The 25,873-nt window shown below is 36.6% G+C and overlaps 1 protein-coding gene across 8 annotated transcripts in view; it reads right to left on the reverse strand.

Moving 5' to 3' along the window:
* Window positions 1-2,288: 2,288 nt before the first annotated feature.
* Window positions 2,289-25,873, reverse strand: part of SMARCA1 (SWI/SNF related, matrix associated, actin dependent regulator of chromatin, subfamily a, member 1) — a 74,278-nt gene continuing 50,693 nt past the window's right edge. For 3 of the 8 annotated variants that reach the window (XM_047764801.1, XM_047764795.1, XM_047764794.1), the window contains 6 exons: window positions 22,374-22,496; window positions 20,140-20,272; window positions 17,212-17,330; window positions 16,873-17,085; window positions 4,146-4,256; window positions 2,289-3,021 (listed from right to left, as the gene is read on the reverse strand). In XM_047764801.1, coding sequence (XP_047620757.1) covers window positions 2,950-3,021; window positions 4,146-4,256; window positions 16,873-17,085; window positions 17,212-17,330; window positions 20,140-20,272; window positions 22,374-22,496 — 771 coding nt within the window. In that variant the 3' untranslated portion in view covers window positions 2,289-2,949. Of the gene's footprint in view, window positions 3,091-4,114; window positions 4,257-16,872; window positions 17,086-17,211; window positions 17,331-20,139; window positions 20,273-22,373; window positions 22,497-25,873 lie in introns of all 8 variants that reach the window. The other 5 variants (XM_047764796.1, XM_047764799.1, XM_047764800.1 and 2 more) reach the window with 3 other exon arrangements.

Consider the following 25,873-nt stretch of genomic DNA (forward strand, 5'->3'; position numbering starts at 1 on the left):
GAGTCCCCGTCCTTCTACTCACTTCCCTCCTTGCACATTCTCCAAGCAAGTTATCAGGTTGGGTCAGATTCTAGCACAATCTATTAGACCGTGTTTGCGGTGGCCTGGATCACTGTGCACTTATTAAATTTCATTCATGGGTACATTACTCTTTTCTGCTGCTTTTGGCCTCTGAGCAACTGACACGGTGAACTGACTATCCTGCCCTTTCTCTCCAACATGGTAGCCAGGTCTAGGGTTACTAACCCCATCAGTCTAGGCCTCTAGTTTGAAATGGGATTTTTTTTTGTTAGAACTTAAGTTTTTTGACATTTTAATTTCTCTGTGGAAAACTGACAATAAGAGAGGTTTCATAAAGAGACTTGGGGCCTTCTGCTATCAACACTGTATTGCTGGGACTGTGCTATCATCTGGTATTCACTGTGTGGACGTCTTTGTAGGCTATGTTCAACAATGATGCTGCACATAATCTGAGGAACAGACGAGGTGGTGCATTTCTCACTAAACATACAGTCATCTTGAAGTTAACACCCTGAGTAAAACTGCTTGACAAGTCCCTGAGGATGACATTAGAGGCATTCACTGAACATTTTGGAGAACTGAATTTCACATCGCTCTCTAGTCCAAGAAAGAGCCATGATACGGTCAGGGGAATAGCCCCACGAAAAGACTGGAAGAACTTACCTGCAGATTTTCTCCCCTCAAGTAGACAGTCACATACAGCTTAGCTATTAACCCCTTTGGGTTAACAGAGAAAGAACAGGAATAGAGACTTAAATTTCCATGAAAGAAGTTCAAATACCCTAAGCATATCTGCTCCCACCCTCCATCTTCATTTCTCCCTAAGAAAAGAAATGCTGAACTGATTGATCGGAGTCCAGTACTTCCACTGGGCTGTTTCTCAGTGCACAGAACTTGGAGGTATTAATAAGACCCTCAAAGGTTATCTTTTTCTGCATCTCAGGTGACTGTAGCTTCTAATCTCATTTCAGTAGAAAATTCCAAGATTCTACTTTGGGCTTAAGCGCTCTGGATTAAAGTTTGGAGCCAAAGTTCCAGCTGATGAAGTATTATTTTGCTTACCTTCCTCCTCTGTAGACCTTACAGAAAGGACAGTTATTCCAGGACAGATTTGGATATTTCTGGGTCCCTTGACTTAATTAGTATCACTCTAAATTCATCTCTTAATAATAACACCTCAATTTAATCCCAATTTCCAACAGAGTACAAGAGTCTAAGTCCTAACAGTGGAAACAGTAAAAGGAATCAAATCAGGAGCATGGCAGTAAGAAATTCAACACCTTGGCAATGAACAAAGACCCGGAAGAGTCCAGCAGAGAGTGGACTAGCATTCTAGAAGATCTATTCCCGTGTTGCAGAACCCCAGTGAGAAAGAGGATGTGAAAGACGCTGACTCGTACTCGGGGCTACCCAAGGTTGGCCAGTGGTACACTAAATAAAGTCTGATAGGAAATGCAAAGATCTTGGCAGGGGGAGAGAGCAACTCTTCACTGGTCCAAACCTTGCTGTGATGACAAACGCCACTGTCCCGCATCCCCAGCTTTGCTTATTTGCTATGTGTTTCACACTAGATTCTGATCCGTTCCCTGTCCCCTTAGAACCTGACCTTGACACTGATTAACCGCACACTAACAGTTCCATGTGACAGCCCCTGTGGAAGAGGCAGAAATGTAGAACATTCCATTTGTTCCCCTACCTGTGCCAGCCCTCTTGCACATACACAGGACCAAGAGACTAGTTTTGGACAATGAAATGATGTGACACATGTCACTTCTGGGCTGAGGTAATAAAGTACCCACAGGAGATTCTCCAGCCTTTTTTTCCTACAGCGGCAGCTGAGTGGGCCTCACGTTGCAGGTGGCGCAGCTCCAAAACAGCAGCGCCTCAGCCAGGAGCCTTGAGGGTCTGTGTGGGGCAGATCTCCCCCCATTCTCACATCCCCCTGACCTGCGTGGGATCTGCGGTGTGGGCGAGATAGAAGCCCTCGGTGTGCAAAACCTCTGACACTCTGAGACTCTTTGTTATCTGAGCATACTTGTATTCCCATAGGAGACCCCCCTTCTTCTGCACGCGTTTCATGCTTTCGTCCTAGCTGTTGATAAGTCTAGGTATTATACCCAGACTCCTCTGAACTGGCTCTATGGGACGCAAGAGCAGGAACAAGCCAGGAACAAAGCTTTCCCTTTCAAACAAATACAGACTTGTGAGCAATACAATTCAGTAAACACAACTATTTTCTACTGCACAAAAAACAGGAAATAATTAAATTTCTTATAGACGTTTCTTTATTATATTTTCCCACTTGAATATTTAGAGAATAATTTAACTGTAATGCATACTGACAGCAAGCACAGTATCAAATATTAGGTTTTTCTTAATATTTTTCTGTTCTCACCCTTTATTCCTTTAGGAAAAAAATATTTAGATGACCTCAAAGAAACAATTATTATGCTAATCACAGTATGCAGTAACACGTACAAGCCCATACTCAATAGAAAAGAAAGCAACAAAGAAGTGAAAAAGTCTTTCTCCTCAAATCATTTTAATTCATTTTTCCACAGCCATATAAATTTAAAGTATGAAACAACAATAATACAGCTATAGAATCTAGGTTCTCTTTCAAAGCAGCGGCATATAAAACATAGAAAAGCTAAAACCTCAGCACAAGCTTCAAAAGAACAAGGACTGAGAGAATTTTGATGAAGACATGAAATGCACAAAATACAGTACACAAAAATACTAGAATGCATAAAATATAAAGCTACACATTTCAGGTAGAAAGCATCGTAAAATATATAAAATATGCAAGAAATCAAAACCAAAGAGATTTTTCTTAGAGTACCATGAATACACTGGAACTGGCAATTAGCATTTGAAGATGGGAACAAGAAAATAGCAGTTTCCCATTTAAAACTTTATTTCTAGGCTTTAGGATTTCACCTTCTTGACATCCTTCTTTCCAGAGCTCTCAGTAGCTGACTCTGCTTTTCTTTTCTGTGACTAAAATGGAAACAGATTTAATGTTCTGCTCCAATATGCACATTTTTAAATGGCCCAACAATGTTAAATCTAGGATGTAAATGCATTAAAAAAAAATTTTAACATGAATATTCACTTAAATGTTATACTCACAGTTAATGTTCTATATACCCAACAAACTACATAACCCAAAGAAAAACAACTTTTAAAGATGTTTCTTTTTAAGAAAGACATAAAATACCCATCAAAAATAGTCATCAAGTGTCTACTTACACATGGTACTATAAATGTACGCTTATCTTAAAGAACTACTTAATACTTAAAGTCTTCTAGGCAAAATGTTATATATGAGTGTATTATTTTTTAAATCTTATGATAGATGTTAAAATACCATATTTCATATGTTCTATGATGCACATTTCTTTCCCACTTCAGCATCTCCGAAATTGGGATGCAGCCTATAATTGATGACAAATCACAGTGACTTGGCAGCAGTTTTTCTTAGTGGTACGTACATAAAATAATGCTGTGTCTCACAATGGAAGGCATCTTAGACTTGATGAAATATGGTAGTTTACTTAACCACACTCAAATAATATGATCTATTAGAGAGTATTTGAAATTGTAACTCTACAAGGCAACCTGACTGAATTAAAATCAAGTCATCTTAGTATTCAACAGTTAACTTATTACCAAGTAAACCAAGTAAAGCTTTGCTGTCGCCTCAAAGTTCTTATTTGTACTCATAGTTCCACGAAGCTCAGAAAACTTATTTGATCCAATCAGAACTCCCAAGTTTCCACCTCAGCCCCTCCCATCCCACCCCACCCCCTCCAATTCCCCATGACAACGCTAGTCTCAATTCAAAGGACTTGACTTGCATTATCCTTCTGCTTAGAAGTCATGAGGAATTTTTGAAATACTGAGACCTGTTACTAGGGCGTTCCTAACCATATGTTCTACCAACAAATAGGAAACAGGGGGTTGTAGTGTGATTTTTTTCTATCAAAAACAAATCAGCATTTCATAAAACCAGTTTTTATAATAGCTATCACTATGGCATTAAACATAATATAGGCATTTCAATTATGTAAAAAAAAAAAGGGGGATCTACCTAAAAGTTAGGAAAATGCTGAAAATTTTACCATTGGAGTTTTAGTTGCCCGTTTCTTCTTTTCTGCTCTTTCTCTTTCCTCAATTTCCATATTTTCTTTTTCAATCAATGAAATCAGAGTATTACAGCGTCTCTGGAATTCCTAAACCAAATAATACAAGGCTTTTAATTTCAACAGCCCAGGCACAATCTGAAAAAAGGGGTAATTCTTAATTCTATCACTTACGTGATACAGAATTTCTAACGTTGGTATTCTTCAGAACAATATTCATACAGGGTATATGCCACGAAAAATATGAGAAGTGGATAAATGTCACTCAGTGGGTGAATGGGTAAACTATGGTACATCCTCACCATGAAATACTACTCAGCAATAAAAAGGAAAAAAACTATTGGTTTATGCAACAACCCGGATGAACCTCAATGGGATGATACTGAGTGAAAAAAGCCAATCTCAAAATGTTACATACCACACTGTTCCCCTTACATAGCACTCTTAAGTGACAGAAGTTGAGAAATGGAGAACATATCAATGGTTGCCAGGGGCTGGGGAAAGGGGGGAGAGTAGGTATGACTAAAGAGCTAATACAAGGGAGTCCTGTGGTGCTGCTAATGACAAGTAACCTATCCCCATATGATAAAGTTGCACCTAACCAGCGAAATCTGAATAAGGTCTGTGGATGGACTAATGTTAATTTCCTAGTGGTGACACTGTACTGTATTTATGAAAGATGTTACCAACTGGGAAAACGTGGTGAAGGGTGCATGGGCCCTCCCTGCAAATTTCTTTACGACCTCCTGCGAGTCTATAAGTATTTCAAAATCACAAGTGAACAAAAATCCCCTAAATAAAAAAAAAAAAAAAAGGGGGAGGGATGTCTTACTATCAAAGTGCATTTTGGGAGTACTCTGTTTACAAAAGCCAAACAATCTTTCTGTACTCCAGGGTTCCTCAGAGCCCTTAAGTGCCTAATGAGCACTGTCACCCACTAGGGTAGGAGATGCAGGAAGCAAGCAATTCCCGAAGCTATTCAATCAGCAGAACTCTCTCCTCCAACGGACACCTCGTGGGATCAGAGTTCGAGGAGCACCTCTCAGGCAGCACTGCTGCTTTTGTTAATTCAGAGCAAACAATAGGTGAAAAGATCCCACATCAACCTTGCCACTACCTATATTTCACTGCCAGCAAATCAATGCATCCAAACAATAGTTTTTATGAATGTATGGTGAGCATTAAACACATGATTCATCAATAGGGACACCCGTATATATTAACCCTGAATACTTTGTGGTATTTTAAAGGTAAACGGCAGTTTAATATCAAAGGCTAAATAACATGTAAAAATGAGTTCTTTTTTGTATAAGCAAAAATATCTGATAAAATATAAGGCAGCTAAACACTCAAATAAAAATGCAGGTTTATGGGCAATTAAGAACTCCAACCAAAAAAACGGTCCAAGTACAAGAATAGAAAACTCATAAAAATTAAAATGTTCAAAAATTTTTTGCTCAAAGAAAGGCAAAGTAAAAAAATGATACATTTATCAAATTAGCAGTGACACAGGCATTCATGTGTGTGTGGTGTATGTATCCAGGGCTGGCAATAAGATGGTGAAATGGGAACTCTCATTTACTGATGATGGGATGTCAATGTTATTACCTGTTAAAAAATTGTGTCCCCCAAAATCTGTAAGATGAAGCCTCTAACACCCTGGCAATGTGACTGTGTCTGGAGAGAGGACCTCTAAGGAGGTAATTAAGGTTAAATGAGGTCATAAGGGCTGGGCCCTAATCCAACAGGCCTGGTATTCCTATAAGAAGAGGAAGAGACACCCAGGGATATTTCTCCCTTGCTACCCTCACACTTGAAAGGGCATTGTGAAGATGCCGTAAGAAGGCACAGCCCACGAGCCAGGGAGAAAGGCCTCAGCAGAAACCAATCCTACTGGCACCCTGATCTTGGACTTGAAGTCTCCAAAGCTATGAGAAATTTGTTTCAGCCACCCCACCTGCAGTATTCTGTTATGGCAGCCCAAGCGGACAAAAGAACTATCTTTCCAGAAAACAATTTGGAAATCTCAGTGAAGCATCTTAAAAATGTTATACCCTTTGAATGAACAATTCCACTCCTAGCTACTTGATGTAAAGAAATGAGAAATGTATATCAAAGATACACAAGACAATATTTAGAGAAGTATTATTTTTGGTCACGCCCATGGCATGCAGAAGTTCTGGGGCCAGGGATCAAACCCTTGCCACAGCAGCGATCTGAGCCACAGCAGTGACAATGCCAGATAGGAACTCTGAGAAGTGTTATTTTTAGCAGAGAAATACCGGGAACTAAATTTTTGGTAATTTGGAAATGGAATACACATACACATCTTACTATATACACATAAACACAGAAATAGATGAGAGAGTACTAACTACATAGAGTTATTAATGGTTAATAACAGCTATTTCTGAAAGTAGGACCAATGGTAACTTTTTATTTTCTTCTTTATACTAGCATTATTTTCCAAATTTTCTGCAATGACTATTTAGAGCTTGGGCAATCTGTAACATTTTTAAGAAATGGCAAAATTTTTTAAATAGCTTTACCTAGCAAAAGTGAAAGCCAGAAAATTACATATAGAAATATTACCAGCTAGCTAAGCATTTTCTACTCCATAAAAATTCAAGTCTAAAAGGAGGCAGAAAACCAAAGACAGTCTAGCCAGAAAAAAAAATTCATTAACAAATTTTGTTTAACTATTAAAAATAACCTTACAAAACACTGGTACATTCATGTTTCTTGTGCATCTTCAATTACCCAAGGTTAAATAATTTAGGAAAAATAACACTGGAATTTTCCTTACTTACCAAAACAACAGTGGTACCTTTAATATGCAGACCAAACATTCTTCATAGCTTCATTCAATAACACACATACAAATTAAACAGCATGTTATTCAATTTATCTATTACAGAGAAGGCTAAGTTGACCCTGATGAGATTTGATTGTTGGTTTCTAGGGAGGCTAGACAGTCTTTATGTGAAGCTGATTCTTGAATCATTAAGCTACACCCTCTGGCTATTATTATTCTCAATAAGTAAAAGCTGCCTGTGACTACAGATATCTTTGGATACATATTCATGGTTCATATGGGTGATTCAGGGAAAGAAATAATACTTCTAAGACAGTCTCATATGCAGGGAAGTAGAATCTCAAAGTGATTATAAACAGACTGTATAATAAGTTCTTACCTTCACTCCTTTTAACCTGTCACTAACTACTCCAGACAGAAAACTAATCTAACTCTCTAGAGAAAGGCAGCAAGGAATGGGTGAGTATGGATGTTATCTTCCTCGCATAGGAAATACCACTTGCTCTAGAGATACCAACCCCATATTTTATTCACATGTTTAAAGACTGCCTAACTAAACAGATGGTATCATGAACAGAACACTAGCTAAAACCAGAAATACAAGGAGAAAGGCCAGATTACCAATAAAACAGTGATTCACTTTTTGACTAACCAAGTGACTATGAAATGCCTATGAGAAATTTCGTGGTGTCTAAAGCACTTTTATATAATTTCTCCTTTCATACACATATTCCCCTAAATTCTTGTACCTTTTTTTAATCTCCCTATTTTCCTCGGGTTACAGGGAGTAGTTCATGTGGTCTCAAACCGTTTCCATAATTCTGTAGTCTAATTATCTCTTTCTCTCATGATTTCCCCATGCTGGATTTAGGAATGAAATTGGAAGGAGAAAAATAGCACACAAGAGGAAGAGAGGAAATACAAAAACAACAAAGACAACAGAAGAGGGTAGGAAAACTGTTCTGCAGTGTTAACAGCTGTGGCCAAAGGAAAAAAATTCTTTGTTAACGCATGTGCAGGAAATGCTAGATTTTAAAAAGGTTAAATTTCTTCATGGCAGGACTCCTCCGAGCTTTTAGCATTCTACTTGTAGATTGGAAGGGTCAAGGGCAGGATTCGATATCAGCATTTCCCAAATCTATCTGAACACAGAACCTTGTTCTGCATATTGTATATTTGCAAATCCTGGAAGAATGTTTGGTAGAAATCAAGTTGAGAAATGCTGTGCAGGATAAGAGTGATGGGTAAGACTAAGTTTGAGCCAAAGTACAAAGAACCTAGAAGCCAAAAACAAAGAACTAAGCAATTTTACTTAATTTAGCTGACAAAAGGATCTCATTGGTGATTTTTAAGCAGAAAGAGTCATGCAGCCAAAGATGTATTTTGTCCTCCGAACTCTTCCCTTGATACAGTCTCAGTAGTGGGAGTCCATAAAATCACAGATTCGCAAGATCAGAAAGGGCCTTTAAAGCCATTCGGGTTGATGCTGAATGCCTTCTACTTGGTCCCTGCTAATTAGCTGTCCAGCCTGTCTGAAGTCTTCCAACAATGGGGTACTCCCGCTACCTCCCAAGGCTGTATGTTCCACCTTTGGACAAGTTAAAAAAGTACTGTTAGGCAAAGCTACAATGTCCTACCTTAGAGTCTGCAAAACAACTGCTTCTAGCTCTAACTTCCGCAGGCAAACTGAACAAGCTAATTCCCTCTTCTGTATGTCAATCTTCCAAATACTACAAGGCAGCTCTCATGCCTTGATCACAATCGCCGCCACCACCACCAGACCTCCCAAACATCTCTGTCAGGCTAACAGCCTCTCCCTTTACTCGTCCTTCATTTAACACTTTTCTTGAAGGGCTGTATTCGTGTCTGACTACTTGATTATATTATTTCTTTTCTTCCACCTTTCTTACACATTCTTTTAAACCGGGGGTCAGCAACATCCTTTCTGTGAAAAACCAAATAGTAAATACTGTCAGCTCTGCAGACCACACGGTCTCTTCACAACTACTTGGCTCTGCCATTGCAGCATGAAAACAGTCACAGACGAGGCACAAATGAGTGCGTGTGGCTGAGTTCCAATAAAACCTTACTTACAGATACTAAAATCTGAATTTTTGTATAATTTTCACATGTCACAAAATAGTCTTTTGATTTTCTTTCAGCCATGTGAAAATGTAAAAAGCATTCTTGGCTTGCGGGCCGTACAAAAACTGGTAAAGGGCTTCAGTTTTAAACAAACCGTGCTGCCTTGGTTTTCCGTATCTTTTTAAATGGTTTATAATTCTATTCAATGCAAAGTTACCCAAGTTGCAACTTCTGAATACTAGGATATGTGTCTCTACCTTTATGTAATAAATGATGGGATGTTTGCAGTAAGTGGCGCTGCCCTGTACTGTGTGGTGAATACCAATCACGCCAGGCATCAAGTTCAAACATCCTTTGCCCCAATACTCAGCTTCAAAGCATCAATTCAAAAGGCACAGAAAGCATCAGTAGACTTGAAGTGACTTATTGAAAGAGATTAAAGAGACTCTACATTACATTTCCTATGTACTAAAATCCTAGACACTAAGCCTGCCTAAGTCTGAATGACAGACGGTCTCTGCCCGTTATGGCTGAAAGTCAAAAGCAGGTGAATGAGCAAGGGCAAAAAATAAATAAATTGCACTCCACCTTTGCACCTTTAAATTTGTAGGTAGTTCTGTGAAGTCAGAGAATTTTCTTCTACAGTTCTTAGCAAAACAAAATGGGTATTTTTTCTCCTTTGCAAACTCCCTATACTTTACCTTCTGAATCGATACCTCCAACTATACACTCTGTGGTGTATTTCCCAGGTTCTTCATCCCTTTGGAACCTCTATCATCATACTAACAAAACACAACAGCATTCTATATTAGAATCTCAGGGCCCAAGCACATCGGCAGTAAGATGGGAGTTACATATTCTAATAAATATATCTTATATTTCTTAAGCAAGTATCAAATGTTATGATAGTTTTACCTAACGGCTGCTGCTTAAGCATCACTTGTAAAATGTCGCATCACCGCCTCACAAGATAGCACATAAATACATAAAACACACTCCTGTTAGTACATTTATCACATTTCAGACTGGCAGAACAATTCAGTCTTAAACACTACAGTTATGAATAAAACACATGATATTTATAACTGGCTACTCAAAACTTATGTAAAAACAAAAGTTGCAGGAATTATAGCCAAGTCAAGTCTATTATTAGAAAAAGGTAGATGAAAAGAAACGAAAGAAAAGGAAAAGAAAAAAGAACTCAAACCCATTGCTACGTTTCACATTCTATCCAAATCTGATCCAACTGTAGGGGTCTCTGAAACAGAAGCAAACTGAAGCACAGAAGTTCCACGCTCATTCACTGAACATCTACTTTGCGCAAGGTGTTAGGCTGGTCCTTTTAGGCGTAACCATTTGTACTCGAAGGTTAAGAGAGCAGTAGTAAAAAATGACTGTGGGGCAGAGGGTGACATATTAGCCAAGGGAAGAAAAGAAAGGGAGGAACAGAGAAAAGACAGAGATATAAATTTGGGAATGATCAGCCTACATGGTGGTTAAGGTAGATATTTGCCCACTCACAGAAGGGCGTTCCTAAAATGTAAATCTGTCCATGTCACCGCCCTGTTAAAATCTTTCAATGACTCCCCATTTCCTGCAGAATAATGACCAAAGTTCAATACAGGGGACAGGGCCCTTTGTAATTTGGCTGCCAGCTATTTCTTCACCTTCTGGTACCCTCCTTCTTACACCCTACCATACCCACCTACTCGCAGTTTCTGAATATGCTGGGCTTGTACTGTTTCCACAGTCCCAGGGCCAAATCCTTCCCGGCCTTTCGAGGCTCAGTCCCAAGAAGGACTTCTGTGAAGCCATTACTCTGACCTAACCTCGAAGGCAAAGTTAAGTACTACCTCTAATGTACATACGTCTATATAGGACCTTTTTCAAAATTAAGGCTGAAAAGGACATTCTAGTCTTTCAAGCACATGAGGAAATAATATATCCTTTTAATAAGCATAAATATTTTTAATATTTTAATAATTCTAGTCAACAAAAACCTACCAATAATTTCAGTCTACCAATTTTATGAGTAAATGTATTAATTCATATTCTCATGTTTCATTAATAATGTAATTCTCTAAATGATCAATATCAGTTGTTATCACACAATTAAGTAGTGATATACACAATAAAAAATTATGAGTAGCCTTCTTATAAAATTTCCTAGGCTGTGCTGCATAAGCAACAAACAAAAGTGCTACTGTGATCAGAGAATAGGTTGGAAATTTTTGAAATTGATTTTTTTTCTAAAGTATCTATAAAGAAAATCCTTCTCTGACTGGACAGATAATCTATAAAACATCCTGTGCTGAACTAATAACTTAACATTAACTATCCCTGATAAACCTGTTAAAACAGAAGCAAGAAAATAAAGAGCTATGGCAGTGTTTTCTAAAAAGTTTTTTCTTTCCTACAATTCTAATGATGAATGTCATTTCTTAACTTTAAATAAGGAACACTTTCATTAAATAATAAAGCCGTGACTTGAAAACAAACAGCAGTAACATGAAATTTTCATTACATTGTATGCAACAGTACATGATTCTCTCTGAGATACTATCCCAAAAATTCATTTAAACTACTACAAAAGGGGAGTTCTCACCGTGGCACAGTAGGTTAAAAATCCAAGTGCAGTGGCTTGGATTGCTGTGGAGTCACGGGTTTGATCTCCAGCCCTGCATAGTGGGTTAAGAATCTGGCATTGTTGCAGCTTTAGCACAGGCTGCAGCTGCGGCTCAGGTTCAGTCCTCGGCCTGGGAACTTCCATGTGCCGTGGGTGTGGCCACTAAGAAATTTTTTAAAAAAAAAAAACCTACTACAAAAGGCAGGGTAATTGTAATAACTAATTACCAATACTTTGATTCAATTCCAAGGTCCATGGCCATAAGCTATGTACACAGAGCTTACTAGGAGAGGAAAGATAAAAGCCCCCTAGGGGCTGAAAGATAAGAATATTTTTTGACTAAAATTAAGAGTCAAAGTAAGCTTGCAAAGGAAGCATAAACAGCTATCTCAGGAATTTATTTATTTATGTATGTATTTTGTCTTTTGTTCTTCTAGGGCCACACCTGCAGCATATGGAGGTTCCCAGGCTAGGGGTCTAATCGGAGCTACAGCTGCCAGCCACAGCCACATCCACAGCCACAGCAACACGGGATCTGAGCCGCGTCTGCAACCTACACCACAGCTCACGGCAACGCCAGACCCTGAACCCACTGAGCAAGGCCAGGGATCGAACCTGCAACCTCATGGTTCCTAGTGGGATTCGTTTCTGCTGCGCCACGACGGGAACTCCAAGAAATTTTCTATATCACAGAGTCAAATTCTGCTTTTTCTCCCATAGTACTTAAAAGAACCTAAGCAGGTCCAAGGAATTATTACAGATTAAACTTTGGATACTTTCTATCTGTCCTTACCAGTAAACTGACTAGTATCCTGGACCGTTGTCTCAGATTCTTTTCAAATCTCCCAGTCACCTTAGCCTATCACTAATAAATGGAGATAGTACCTTGATACTCATTCCCTACAAGAAATTAATGAGCTAATAATGTTGGCAAAAAAAAGATTGACAAGCATTATATAAAAAGTACTATATAAATACAAAGGTACTATCTTTTCCTTATAGTCATCAGGCAAAGGTCCTTTAATTCTGATGGGTTTTGACATGATAGTTAAGACTAGGACCTCATTGTAAGACATTTCTTTTCTTAGAAGGAAAATGGTAGGGCCATTCATGTGCTATGAGCTTAAACATCTACATTGATCATATCCTTCCTACTTGTTTATGTAGTTCAATAGAGACTGATTACTTACTTAGAGACCACCAAGTTGTCAGAGAAAAAAAAAAAATCACAATCTTTTTAGCACAGAGAAATGGAACTAAAGCTCATTTTCTCTTTTGTATAGCCAGCATTTTTAAATGGAGAAGAGCCTCAAAGAAATCGTCAACCTTTAGCTGAAAGCTTTCAAAATGAGGCATATTTAGAAGTGGAGGTTCATGCCTTCAAGCACTTTAAGACTGAGAGTTAAGTCAGAAGTCATGAATGCAGTACTCTGAGATGGCTAAATAAAATGTAACTGGCTCGTAAGGTTTCTATTTTTTCCTAAGTATGTCACACTATTTATTGGTGTCTCTGGGAAAGCATCATCTTTAAGCAAGATTATGTTTTGAAAGACAGCTTCTTTAGTAAGCTAAATTTAAAGTTTAATCATTAATAAAATTTCAATGTGAACACAGTGACACACACAATGAATCAGATTATATCCTCTGTATTTCTAAAATGAGATTTTTCAACGAGACAAATTATTTTAATTTTGGAAATCACGACTGTCTCTTTCAAGAGGAAAGTTATACTTCTTAGATTGTGAATGCGATTCACTACACAAGACCAACCGTTTAAAATGAAAGGGCAAAGAGACCATCCAGAAATAACAGAAATCCATTTCTTTAGTTCCCTAGTTATTTATGGTACCATGAAATATTCCAGAAAGATGGTCTAAATTTATGCATGCATATTTTAAATATATTACTTTTATTGCAAATCTAGAAATGTAAGCAAAAGTTTTCATTAACTAGGAGGGAAATAATATGGTAGAAAAGTTAACAAAAACTCTGGATTAAAATATTTAATATGAAATAAACTACTATACGTTTTTAAAGACTCTTTAGAAATCATAAATTCCACCTTCTAGAACATAATTAAAGACAGAACTGTCTTCATTTTTAATAGACAAAAGTTTCATTTTTTAATCACATACGTAGTTAATATATACTCTTGCGAAAACATAGAGATTTAAATCTCATGGTAAAGAAAGAGGTAAATGGTTTGTACAAAGATGGAGGGGAAAAAAGATTCTTTACAAGGGAGTTCAGAGACATCTAGTGGTTGTTAATAATATATTGGATTTTTTCCTGGAAAATGAAGTAAGGTTATGTAGTTCTACAGTCAGGTTCATATTTCAAATAATATAAGATTTTCCTTGCGCTTTGAATCTGTTTCATCCTGCTTTATTTAATGATTCCAGAAACTGAAAACAGCATGAAATGCAACCTTTTTTAAAATTAGTAAAGTATCACTGAAATAATACTCTCAAATTGAGCAAATGTTTCATCACATAAAAGGGCATGTATGATCTAAAACATGATCAATCAACAAATGCAGGTTGGCATTTGTCTTTTATAAGCTGTTGGTGCCGCTCTAAATTAAATTAGATCCTAAGCTGCATAAAATGATATACATATGATTGCACCCCATATGGCCAAAAATGTTAAATGTAGCAGGGTGTGCTTTTGAAAGGCACGTCCTGCTAAACATGGTCGTAGATGCACTGAGCTAGAAGGCACCTTAAAAGGCCAACTAGCTCATTGCCAAAGTCTTCAGACCATCAAAATAGAATCTCACTTCCAAAGCTCACAGGAAAGCTATTCTACATTGTTCTTCAATAATATATTTCAATGATCCAAAGAACCCTATCAAACAACTCTTCCATATCCAAGCTCAGTCCTTCATGCTACAGATTCTTATCTTTTTCATTCTTTTCTCAATTCTTCCTACTGTATCTTATTAACCTATACACCTCTTCCTATTCTTTTGTACAAGTATAGCATTTTACATTCATTCCTATAACTGTCTGTGGCAAGGGACATTCAATAGATCCACCATTCCGATTCCTCTAGTTCCTTCTGGATTCTGGCTTGATTCAAATTATCTGCAGTATGTATCTCCCAGCATTATGTATTCCATTAGCTTGTTAGACATATTCTAATAACAATCCGGGAACACTCCAAATTTGTGTTAAAGTTTTAAGACATATTTATAAAATTAGCATCTTCAATATAGCAACTAAGATTTTTCTTTTTATTCAACTTGAACTGAATATATAAAATGGGTCAGATAAAATATTAAGCATTGCTTCACATCCCTATGAACATTTATGATGGCTAGAAACTAAAGAAAAATGTCCATTGTTTGGATTGTTAGTTTCTGGTTACTTTTAATGTTTAGACTGTATAAATCTATTTTTTGTCTCAACCATCTCGGCTGACAAAAGACAGATGGTGCAACACTGAAGACATGTTGCATTTATTTCAATATCAAGAACACTGCTCGGCAGCACTAGGATTTAACGGGAACACAATTCCTATTAGAAAGTAACAGTAGGAGTTCCTGTCATGGCTCAGTGGTTAACGAATCTGACTAGGAACCACGAGGTTTCGGTTTCAATCCCTGGCCTCGCTCAGTGGGTTAAGGATCTGGCATTGCTGTGAGCTGTGGTGTAGGTCGCAGACGCGGCTCAGATCCTGAGCTGCTGTGGCTCTGGCGTAGGCTGGCGGCTACAGCTCCAATTAGACCCCTAGCCTGGGACCCTCCATATGCTGAAGGTACAGCTCTAAAAAAGGCAAAAAGACCAAAAAAAAAAAAAGTAACAGTAAATTGCATGAAGTGAAATCAAAATTTCTTTCTTTTTGGCTGTACCTGCAACATGCAGAAGTTCCCAGGCAAAGGATGGAACCTGTACCACAGCAGCAACCCAAGCCACTGCGATGACGAGACCAGATCCTTAACCTGCTGTGCCACAAGTGAACTCGTAAAATCTCTTCTTAACTATTGACTCATAATATCCTTATAAAAACTCAACTGAGGCAACAACTCCTGCTCATTTTAAAAAATCCTTAATTTATTCACACAGTCTCAAGTACCACTTGCCTCATTACAAAGGGGAAACAGAGAGCTCTGGTGGTCACCATATTAACCAAGTAATCAAACTTAACATCACCAAGAGTGGGACAACCTGACATGATGAGCCTCCTGATGTGCTGCAATAAGAAGTACACGTAGGAGTTCCCGTCGTGGCGCAGTGGTTAACGAATCCGACTAGGAACCATGAGGTTGCGGGTTCGGTCCCTGCCCTTGCTCAGTGGGTTAACGATCCGGCTTTGCCGTGAGCTGTGGTGTAGGTCGCAGACGCGGCTCGGATCCTGCGTTGCTGTGGCCCTGACGTAGGCCGGTGGCTGCAGCTCCGATTGGACCCTAGCCTGGGAACCTCCATATGCCTCGGGAGCGGCCCAAGAAATAGCAAAAAAAGACAAAAAAAAGCATTAAAAAAAGAAGTACACGTATATCACTTAGGTCGTGTTCTTGCCAAAAATGTTTAACCAAACTAACAATGGGTAAACAATGACATAAATGTGGGGCATTCTACAAACAAGCCTGGGCACCTTTAAAAAGTCACTGTCGTGAAAAAAAAAAAAAAAAAGTTGTAGCTTGAAAGAGACTAAAGAGAATCAACCAGATGCAATATGTGAACTAAGCTTACTTAACTGGCTCATCAATTTTAAAAAATGGGTATGAGAGACACTTTGGGGACAAATGGAAAATTTTGTACATGGTCTGTGTACTACATGAATTACTGAATCATTGTGAACATTTTCAGGCAGGATAATGGTCTTGTGCTTATGTGAAAAATATTTTTATTTAGGAGATAAATGCTGAAGTATTTAGAGGTGAACACTGTGACTTACTTTCAAATGGTTCAGAAATATATACCTGTATTTTATGTTCATTAATACACAGATCTATACTTCTGAAATAGATAATGTTTCTGTATTTCTAAATACAATAAATAGATGTATGTATATGTAGATTCTATGTAGGTATATGTAAGTATATATACACATACATTGGTGAGAGGAGAAAGCCAAAGTGGCAAAATGTTAACAATTAGGGAATCTATGTGAAGACTATATGATATCGGAAAATTTTCAAAGTAAGAAGTTGGAGGAAATAAAAAAGGAATACATACCATGGCAGTTCTAGACTTGATAAACCAGTCAAATCTAAACTGAGGAGCATTCCGAACACACTGTCTTAATTCTTCATACACGTTTTCTCGATCAAAGCCCATTTTGTGTAACATACAAATCAAGAATCTATCTTCTTCCTCAGTATAGTTCTTTCCTTTGCTGGTTCCGTACTGAATACGTAACTGATGAAATGGAGCCTTGTACCTTGCAATCTGTGGATTTAAACAAAATAGCGCTTTTAACTAAATGTGCAAATAATAACAAGCCAAAGCTAATCACCATTTAATTACTAATTAAGAACAATCTATTGGTAATTTGACAATTATGCAATAGAGTACTTTGGCATCCAGGGCCTTCTTGATACTGATCCTTCGTTGAATTCTTGCTTCTCCGCGTTCAATTTGAGCCATAATTTTCTCAATGTCCTGTAATTCATTGCAACGTTCCCAAAACACAGCTGAAAAACAGAGTTATTAATTCACAATTCTATCATCTTAAGTAAATAAATCCAAGGAACTGCAGAATAAAGAATTAACAGGAAAGGATACAGTGCACTTACACTGTTTATAATTAAGATTCAGATTCATCTGTATATTTATGTTCAATTATTAAATACTCCTAAAGGGTAATAAATGAGGAGTATTAAATACCTCTTTTCATTTAAGTAAGACCTCAACAAGAAGGTTTTAGGTTATCAATTTTCCTTTCATGAAATATTACGGAGTTTTTAATTAACCACCCCAGAGGACTAGAATTTAAAAAGATACTACAGATACTGATTTAAGGTATGCTTCTATTCAGACATTTTATAGAAGGTACCAAATACATAAAGTGAAACAGAAGAGAGAGTGGTCATATAAACCAGAGAACACAGCTTCCTAGCAAGCAAAAACAAAAGCAAAACCATTGTCGACAGGTCAAACTACTTACTAAGCAGCAACTTCTACTGAAACTGCTGCTTCACTTCTGGATCCACTCACTATGCTTACAGTATTTCCAGTGATATACAACTTGCTTTTTAAATTTACTTGGAATGGTTTTTCTCTTAAATAAAAAGCCAAATCACCCACATTTTATAAATGAGCTAAATAATCTGGCTGCATTAATATGTCACATCTTGGAGTTCCCATTGCGGCTCAGCAGGTTAAGAACCCGACTAGTATCCATGAGGATGCAAATTTGATCCCTGGCCTCGCTTGGTGGATTAAAGATCCGGCATTGCCACAAGCTGCAGCACAGGTGGCAGATGTGGCTCAGATCTGGCGTTACTGTGGCTGTGGCACAGTCTGGCGACTAAGGCTCTGATTCAGCCCCTAGTTTGGGAACTTCCATATGCCACGGGTGTGGCCCTAAAAAGACAAAAAAAAAAAAAAAATCACATCTTATAACTTAAGTGAAAGGTCCTCTAATGGCATATTCTATATTCTCAAATTTTTTCATTTTTTTTGAGTCTATCAAGAAAGGAATGTTAGGGATTAACATATACACACAACCTCAGATAAAATAGATAACCAACAAGGACCTACTGTATAGCACAGGAAATTATACTCAATATTCTATGATAACCTGTAAGGGAAAAGAATCTGAAAAGGAAGACATATATACATATAACTGAATTGCTATGCTGTATACCTGAAATTAACACAACATTGTAAATCAACTATACTCCAAGAAAAAAATGTTTTAATTTAAAAAAGAAAGGAATGCTAGTACTCTGATTTTTATAAGCACTTGTGTTCATTTGTTCTTACTTATTCATTCAACACATACTTAAATGTTGCTGTATATAAGATACTCATGAATAGCCAAGTATACACATTGTTTCTTTTATTGCAACCAACTACATAAATTCATTCAAACCTCCCCAACCTCTGACATGGCCCAGTTAAGCTGTCCTGAGCTAGTCACACTACCTGGCCTGGTGTCAATCTGAGGGAGCACCTGACATGCTATCTTTTTTAATCATTTTTTTTCTTGCAACTTCATACACACTGATGCTATCCCTCCTTCCTATCCTCTGAAGAAAATTCTACTTCATAAAACCTCTCTGCACAAATCTTTTACACTCTTTTCATTCACCTCTTGCTAAAATTTCTCTCTCTCCTCTGTATTTCCCCTCTTTAAGCCCCCAAGTGCCCCAAATTTATGTGATAAACTTTAAGAGCAGCAGTAATGTTATGCTGGTATCAAAGCAAAGGACATTCACAGGCTTGATGTTATACTACACGAAATAAAAACCCAATATAATCTATCTCTAAGGTCCCTGGAATGTCCCAGAAGACCCTTTCAGATTTCCAGAAGAAAAAAGGTATCTGTTCTCTAATTACACATGGATTTCTTCAAGCACTAGCACTATAAATATTAAAAGTTGCCCCCAGTCTATATTAATCTTTGGTATATTTATTAGCATTGCAATGGTTTCTCCCTACTATTTTTCACTGCAAAAAGTACAGAATTTCAGTTGTTACACTAATAGGCTTTGAGGGGCTAGCGTAGAAACCTAAACCTACTTCATAACACTGTTTTTATGGGCGAAAATGTCCTAGATTCTATACAGCTGATATTCAGACTAAATTTGAGAGCTCAACCTAACTGGACTTCAGAAACTTTTTGTTCTAGAAGACATATTTATTTTTAATAAGATTTCTCTTCAGAAGCCTGAGGTTGGATGCGCTATGCCATGGTATTAACTTCATATGCTTCAGCACCTAATCTAGTTCTGGTCAAGACCAAAGACACAGCTGAATAAGAGAGAGAGATGACTCTAGGACCAAGTAACAGTTTATTCAAGCAGTCTTTTTAGATCTATTCCAACTTGCATAGAGTCAATGGAATCCACAGGACCTGCCTGGAGCAAACTGGAACTCTGATCGTGTTCGAGCATCTAAAAAGGTCTGATAGGAATATTCTACTTCAAGGACAAGACACTAATGCAATCCACTGAAACTGAAGTCTTAGACCTGATTTGCCCAAAAGATGACCAAATTCCAGGGCAAGTGGGCATTTTGCCAATGTGCATCCAACAGCTATCTTTGTTTGATCAGTCCTACATATACTCAGCTCTATCAGCTAACTAGTAGGGACAACAGCAATTTGTTTTGATAAATCTTAAGAATCTTTTCACTGAAACACAAGTCTATTTTATACTTTCACCTACACTTTATTCATAAAAGTCTAAAGGTCTCTGAATAAAGGTACAATTAAACTGACACTAAAGAAATGCATAAGGTTACAATTAAACACCATTTTTGGAGTTTTACACAAACCTGAATACTCCATGACCTCCTCAGGGGATTTGCCCTCCACCTCTCGAGCTATGTTATCAATGTCATCTCTTCCGTACTTCTCATTAGCTTTAATAAACTGGTTAAAATCTCGCTTAGTCCAGTTGGTGAATCCCTGTGAACCAAAAATTAAGCATCATCAACAGAGGTTAAATTAACAAATCCGAACATTGTTCTATTTAGTTCTATACAACGATACATTAAAAACAGTTCAGGAGATTAAGGATCCAGTGTTGTCACTGCTCTGACATGGGTTCGATCCCTGGCCCAGGAACTTCCACATGCCACGGCCAAAAAAACCCAAAAAAACACAAGTTCAAAAAACTTAAAATTTTCCTCCCTACAAAACCCCGGTTTTTTATATTGGAATCAAAAGTTGAGTTACAGTTATTGTAAAAATAACTGCTTTTCTATCATGAAGAGAATGTACTTCTCTTCATGGACTAAAAACAGATTTATAGTTCCAAAATATTATATAGTTTTAATTCCATATTTTATAGACGCTTACTATGTTAAAATACAAATGCATTAAAATAAAAACGTTAACATAAATGTGAAAGTCCCACTACTCCAGTACTTTGTTTTTCTCACAGACATATTCCCATGTAAATTAAGAAAAAAAATGTGGATGCATTAAATCAAAAAGATATATGAAGGAAAAGAGACTGCCGAAAAACTTTTATAGCTCTTTGTATCATTCCAAACTACTGCGAATAAATAATTTTTGTTCAAAATTATATTCATAAATAGAATTTCTATAAATAGAATGTTATTGGGCCTACTCAAAGACAGAACAGTTCGACCAATCAGTGTTTTAAGTCTCTTTGGTATTTATTAGCATGTTTCTTAAGTCTCAAGAACAAATATTTGTTTTCCACTCCTCATATCCCAACCCACATAAATGTGATACCCTCAACAATGCAAAACTCTAGCCCAAGGCTTTAGCTGATAAAGATTTCCAATGACTCCACATTTTGTTCCTTTGTACTCTCATGATTTTTTTAAAAGACTGATTATTTAGGACAGTAGAGAAAGATGATGATTAAGGATGATTTCAACTACAGGGAGGGGCAAAAAATTCATTTTGTTTCTATTACAAACTAAAGCAATTTCTCAGTTGAGACTGTATATTCACAATATATTGCACACTCACAATATACTGCAAGCCAAATAACATTCTAAGACCATAACTTTATTTTTGTGTTCAGGAAATAAATTTTGAAAATAAAACATGAATATTTAAATGTTTTATTTTATTCTGTGGTAAGTCCTAACACTCAGCCAGCTACAATTATATTTTCAAACCAAACTGTATGACTTCCAGGTATCTGGCTAAAATACTTACAAATGTAATTTGTAAAAAAAATGATTCAACAAAATTACATATTATAACAAAGACCTATGTAATAAAACATAAATATAAAAACCATCTTTCAATAATTAATGTGGAAATTTTCCTAGTGCTGTGCTTTGCATACTACTCAAAAGAATTTGTTGAATAAATAAATCTTGCTGGCAATTTTCCATACTAAATTGGAAGCATACAGTACACATTTTTACTATTCTGCAAAGATCTCTCACCCTGTAATTCTTTTTATCTTCTACATATTATTTTGGAAGTATGACCCTCATTAACGCAACAATGACAAGAAAGCATTAATATGTTGTTCAAATGGAAATGTTCCCTATTTAATCACTATTAGTTTTAACTATACAATGAGCACCTTTAAAAATTTTAGAAATTTCTCAGTATTTTATTAAAGCTCTTTTCAAGAAAGGATATAAGGCATATTTAGAATTATAAATCATTCTAGAAATAAATGATTAGGAGAGTATAATTTCAGACAACAGTTCTGAAATTACACATGTTATTAACAATAAACAAATTTAAATTTTCAAGAATATGTAATTATCAAGATTCATATGTGGATAAACTGATCTTATTAAAACTGATAAAATGCATGTCTTATTTTGAATAATTGACACGTATTTTGCATTTATGTATTTTATAGTATTTCCAAAAGAGTATATTCCATAAAAGGGATTAAAACTAGGGATATTTGGTCTAAATGTATGTTTATAAAATAGCCCTGAGTTTTGTTGGTATGGTCCAACCAGGGTACCAGGCCCATACAATAAAAAGTAAGTGTAATCTACATTTTCTTTTTTTTCTACTGGTTGACTAGAAGTACTTCAAAGCACTTGAAATAGTTTACTTGTGTGAGAAGTTTTTCCTTTTCTTCAGTCTCTTCTGGTGTAAGAGGTTCAGCTCCATCAATCTTTTTTTGCTCCTCTCTTTGAGCCACAGCTGGATTGGGGATGTCAGGATTCCTTGGGACCTAAAAATCAAGAGATGTGTTATGAGTAAACTGTTGAGAAAAATTAATTAAAGGTATACATACTCATATCAATATTTAGAGTTATTTTCAACAGTAAACAAAATAAAGTCATACCAGAATGATATATGATCCTCTCCACATTTCTACTACCATGATATTACCAGAGTAAAATTGTTCTTAAATGTGCCACATAGTATTTTCTAGTTAAAACCCCATTACTAAGTGCCACATTATATTCTAGATTTAATTATACCTTGGAACAAAAATATATCCTTATAATTTCGTAATACATGGTAATACTATCATTATCCCCAATACCAACATTATATAATAAAATCTCAAGCCCAGAAACAAAATATTTGGTAGTACGAAAAGAGCCCATATTCACCTGGCAATATAGACCAGGGCAGAGACGTGGCAATGCGCCTGAAGACTGCATCCAATGCTCTGATCAGTTCAACGTGCAAAAAGAAAGGAGTGCTTTTATTGCCTGCTGGGGTATGGAGAGAGCATCTTCACATAAAATGCAAAGACTGAAAGAAGTGACAGGATAAGGAAGAAGCAAAAAAAAAAAAAAATACAGACTATATGTAAGAGGGAAGGGATAAGCGAAGCGCACAAACAGCTGTGATGGGACCCGCAGTCAAAGGAAAAAGACCACAGTAGCAGTGACCAATAGAAAGTATAGTGTATACTACACAGCTCTGCATAGTATGCAGAGCTGCAATACACTGATAGCTGAGAAGAAGAGAGCTTGAGTTCAGAAGACTGAGGGCAGAAGCTCAGCTCTCCAAGGAAGCAAGCAGTCAGCCAGTCATCTGTATCTTAAAACTGTAGCCCCAGGGGCTTCACTGTGTCACCATGAGCATAGACAGCCCATACAGTTCAGCAGTATAGAGCAGCATTCATTGTATGGAGTGATAAACTAAGTCACTCAGCACAAAGCCTCACATCATTTTTATGTGCATCTGCAGTAACAATGCAGCACGCTGATTTAAGAGGGCAGGTATATAACATGTAGACTACATTTTACCGCATTCCATTAAACATGAAAAGTGTTGACAGTAAGCCTTCCACTGTTTGGAAGGCACACCTATCGTAAATGACTCATCCTCTCTAGGGGTATCAAGAAGTCTTGGTTTTACACAATGTAATTATAATACATTAGAGTACATTTCTCTAATTATTAGACATATTTCATAGAGTTTGAAACTATAGCATTATAACTTAAAAATATGTATTTTTTTAATCTATTGTATCCTATAGTTGTTTAAATATAAAACCTACTAAATGGGCACTAAAAAGAAATACTGAAAAAAAAAACCAGATTCATTTGTACATAGTCATCAGTACCAATCAATTTAGTAAGTACTGATTAAATGTCTATTTTGTCTGTAGCACTACAACAGGTATTCACTGGAATATAAAGAGCTCATAACATCATTGTGGAATTCTGCGCTGTATTTTAAGAACCCTAAGGATTTACAGAGATGGAGAAGAGGGAAAGAACACTCTAGGCTGGAGCACTATAAGCAAAAACTGTGAAGGCAAAAACAGAAGGAGCATATAGGGTTTATATGAGAAGGGATAAAAAACAGGCCAGGTGGAGACAGAATTAGAGGGCCTTCTGAAACTACACAGTAGGCAACAGCAAGCCATTGTAGACTTTCAACAAGGGAATAGTGTTTTCATCTGTCAGCCTTGTGCTGGATGGACTGAAGTGGGAAAGCAACTAGAGGCAAGAGAACCAGCTAAACTGTCATAATCTAGAAATGAGGTATGATCACCTGGCTGAGGATGGTAGCAAATGGAAAGGGAGAAGAAGTCTTAATTAAAAATGAAATGTAGTCCAGTGTATGCATGATTTAAAATAACTTTTCAATAACTAAATTCTATTCTTAAAGGCACACCAGCGATTCCATTCCTAACATATCTATACAAAGACTTTTGAGGAGAATGTTTACAGCAGATTTATTCATAAGAGCCAACATCCAGAAAACAACCCAGGATGTCCATCAACAAGAGACTGGATAAGCAAACTGTGGTATATCCTTACAATGGAATAGTACTCAACAGTAAAAAGGAATGAACCATTGATAATGGGACCACATGGATGAATCTCAAAAAATGTTCTGATAAGTGAAGGAAGCCTTACACATAATATATGATTCCATTTCTGTGAAGTTCTAGAACAAAACAACTAATCTAGAGAGGAAACTAATATCAGAAGAGTGGCTCTCTCCAGGGAGGGGGTATGGGGATCAACTTGGAAGAGGTTACCTTCTGCAGTGACCAGTGACGGTAATGTTCTGTATCTTCACAGGGGCCTTAGTTATGCAGGCATATGTGCTTGTAAAAATCCATCAAATAATACACAAGATTTATATATGTCAATGTATGTAAATTCTATCTTAAAAAATAATCAAATAAATATTGAACTCTGGCTAATATGCATTTTGAAGTGTTTCCAGGTAAAATATATTTATGTCTGCAACTTTGAAATGCATAAAAAACTAAGAAGGACATACATTTGATAGAAAGCTGGAGAAATGGGACAAATAGATGATAAAGCAAATACAGTAAGATGTAAACTGGAGAATATATACTGTGTATACATATGTTCACTCTATTATTTCAACATTTTTGTATGTTTGAAAATTTTTCATAAAATGCTGAAAAAAATTACAGACATAGCTTTGAAAGTTTAGATCTTTAAATTGTTAGTGAAATTCTCCAGCCTCAAATTTTGATTTTAAATGAGGAAAAACTCTTTTCATCTTTAAGATATTTCTCTACCAAATAGCTTTAAACTTTCCAAAACCAACAAACCACACTTTAACAAAATATTTCATAACTATCTAATTTTATGACATAAAATGGGTAATATACCCACACAAAATAAACTGTTTATTTTTATGTAGATGTCCCCAATACTACAAATTTCCCCCTTGAACTTTAATAAAAGCAATTATCAGGATATTATATCATACCATTAGCTTTCAGGATCCACTGCTCATATTTTTAATACAGCAAAACTTTAGAATGACTTCATCAATTTTATATTTACTATTTTAATTCTAAAAATTACTCAAATAGCTGCCAAAATTTTTAGAATTAGATGTGACTCAAAATTCCTAAATTCTTTTATCTCCTCCTACAAATAATCTCCTTACTATTTATTATTTTTAAAGGTATTCATTTTTTACCTCATGAGGTTTTTATCGGCATTTAGCTTCCTAGAGTGATTTCAAAGTGCTATATAAGAATTAAGTAGACAAATTATAAACCAACAGTACTAAACAGATAGCTAGAAAGTATCTCAAATACTCATACTGTATATATTACTGATCACCCGCAGCAGCACAATACAGCCACAA

The sequence above is a fragment of the Phacochoerus africanus genome, chromosome X, assembly GCF_016906955.1.
Source record: "Phacochoerus africanus isolate WHEZ1 chromosome X, ROS_Pafr_v1, whole genome shotgun sequence".
In the NCBI taxonomy this organism is placed as follows: domain Eukaryota; kingdom Metazoa; phylum Chordata; class Mammalia; order Artiodactyla; family Suidae; genus Phacochoerus; species Phacochoerus africanus.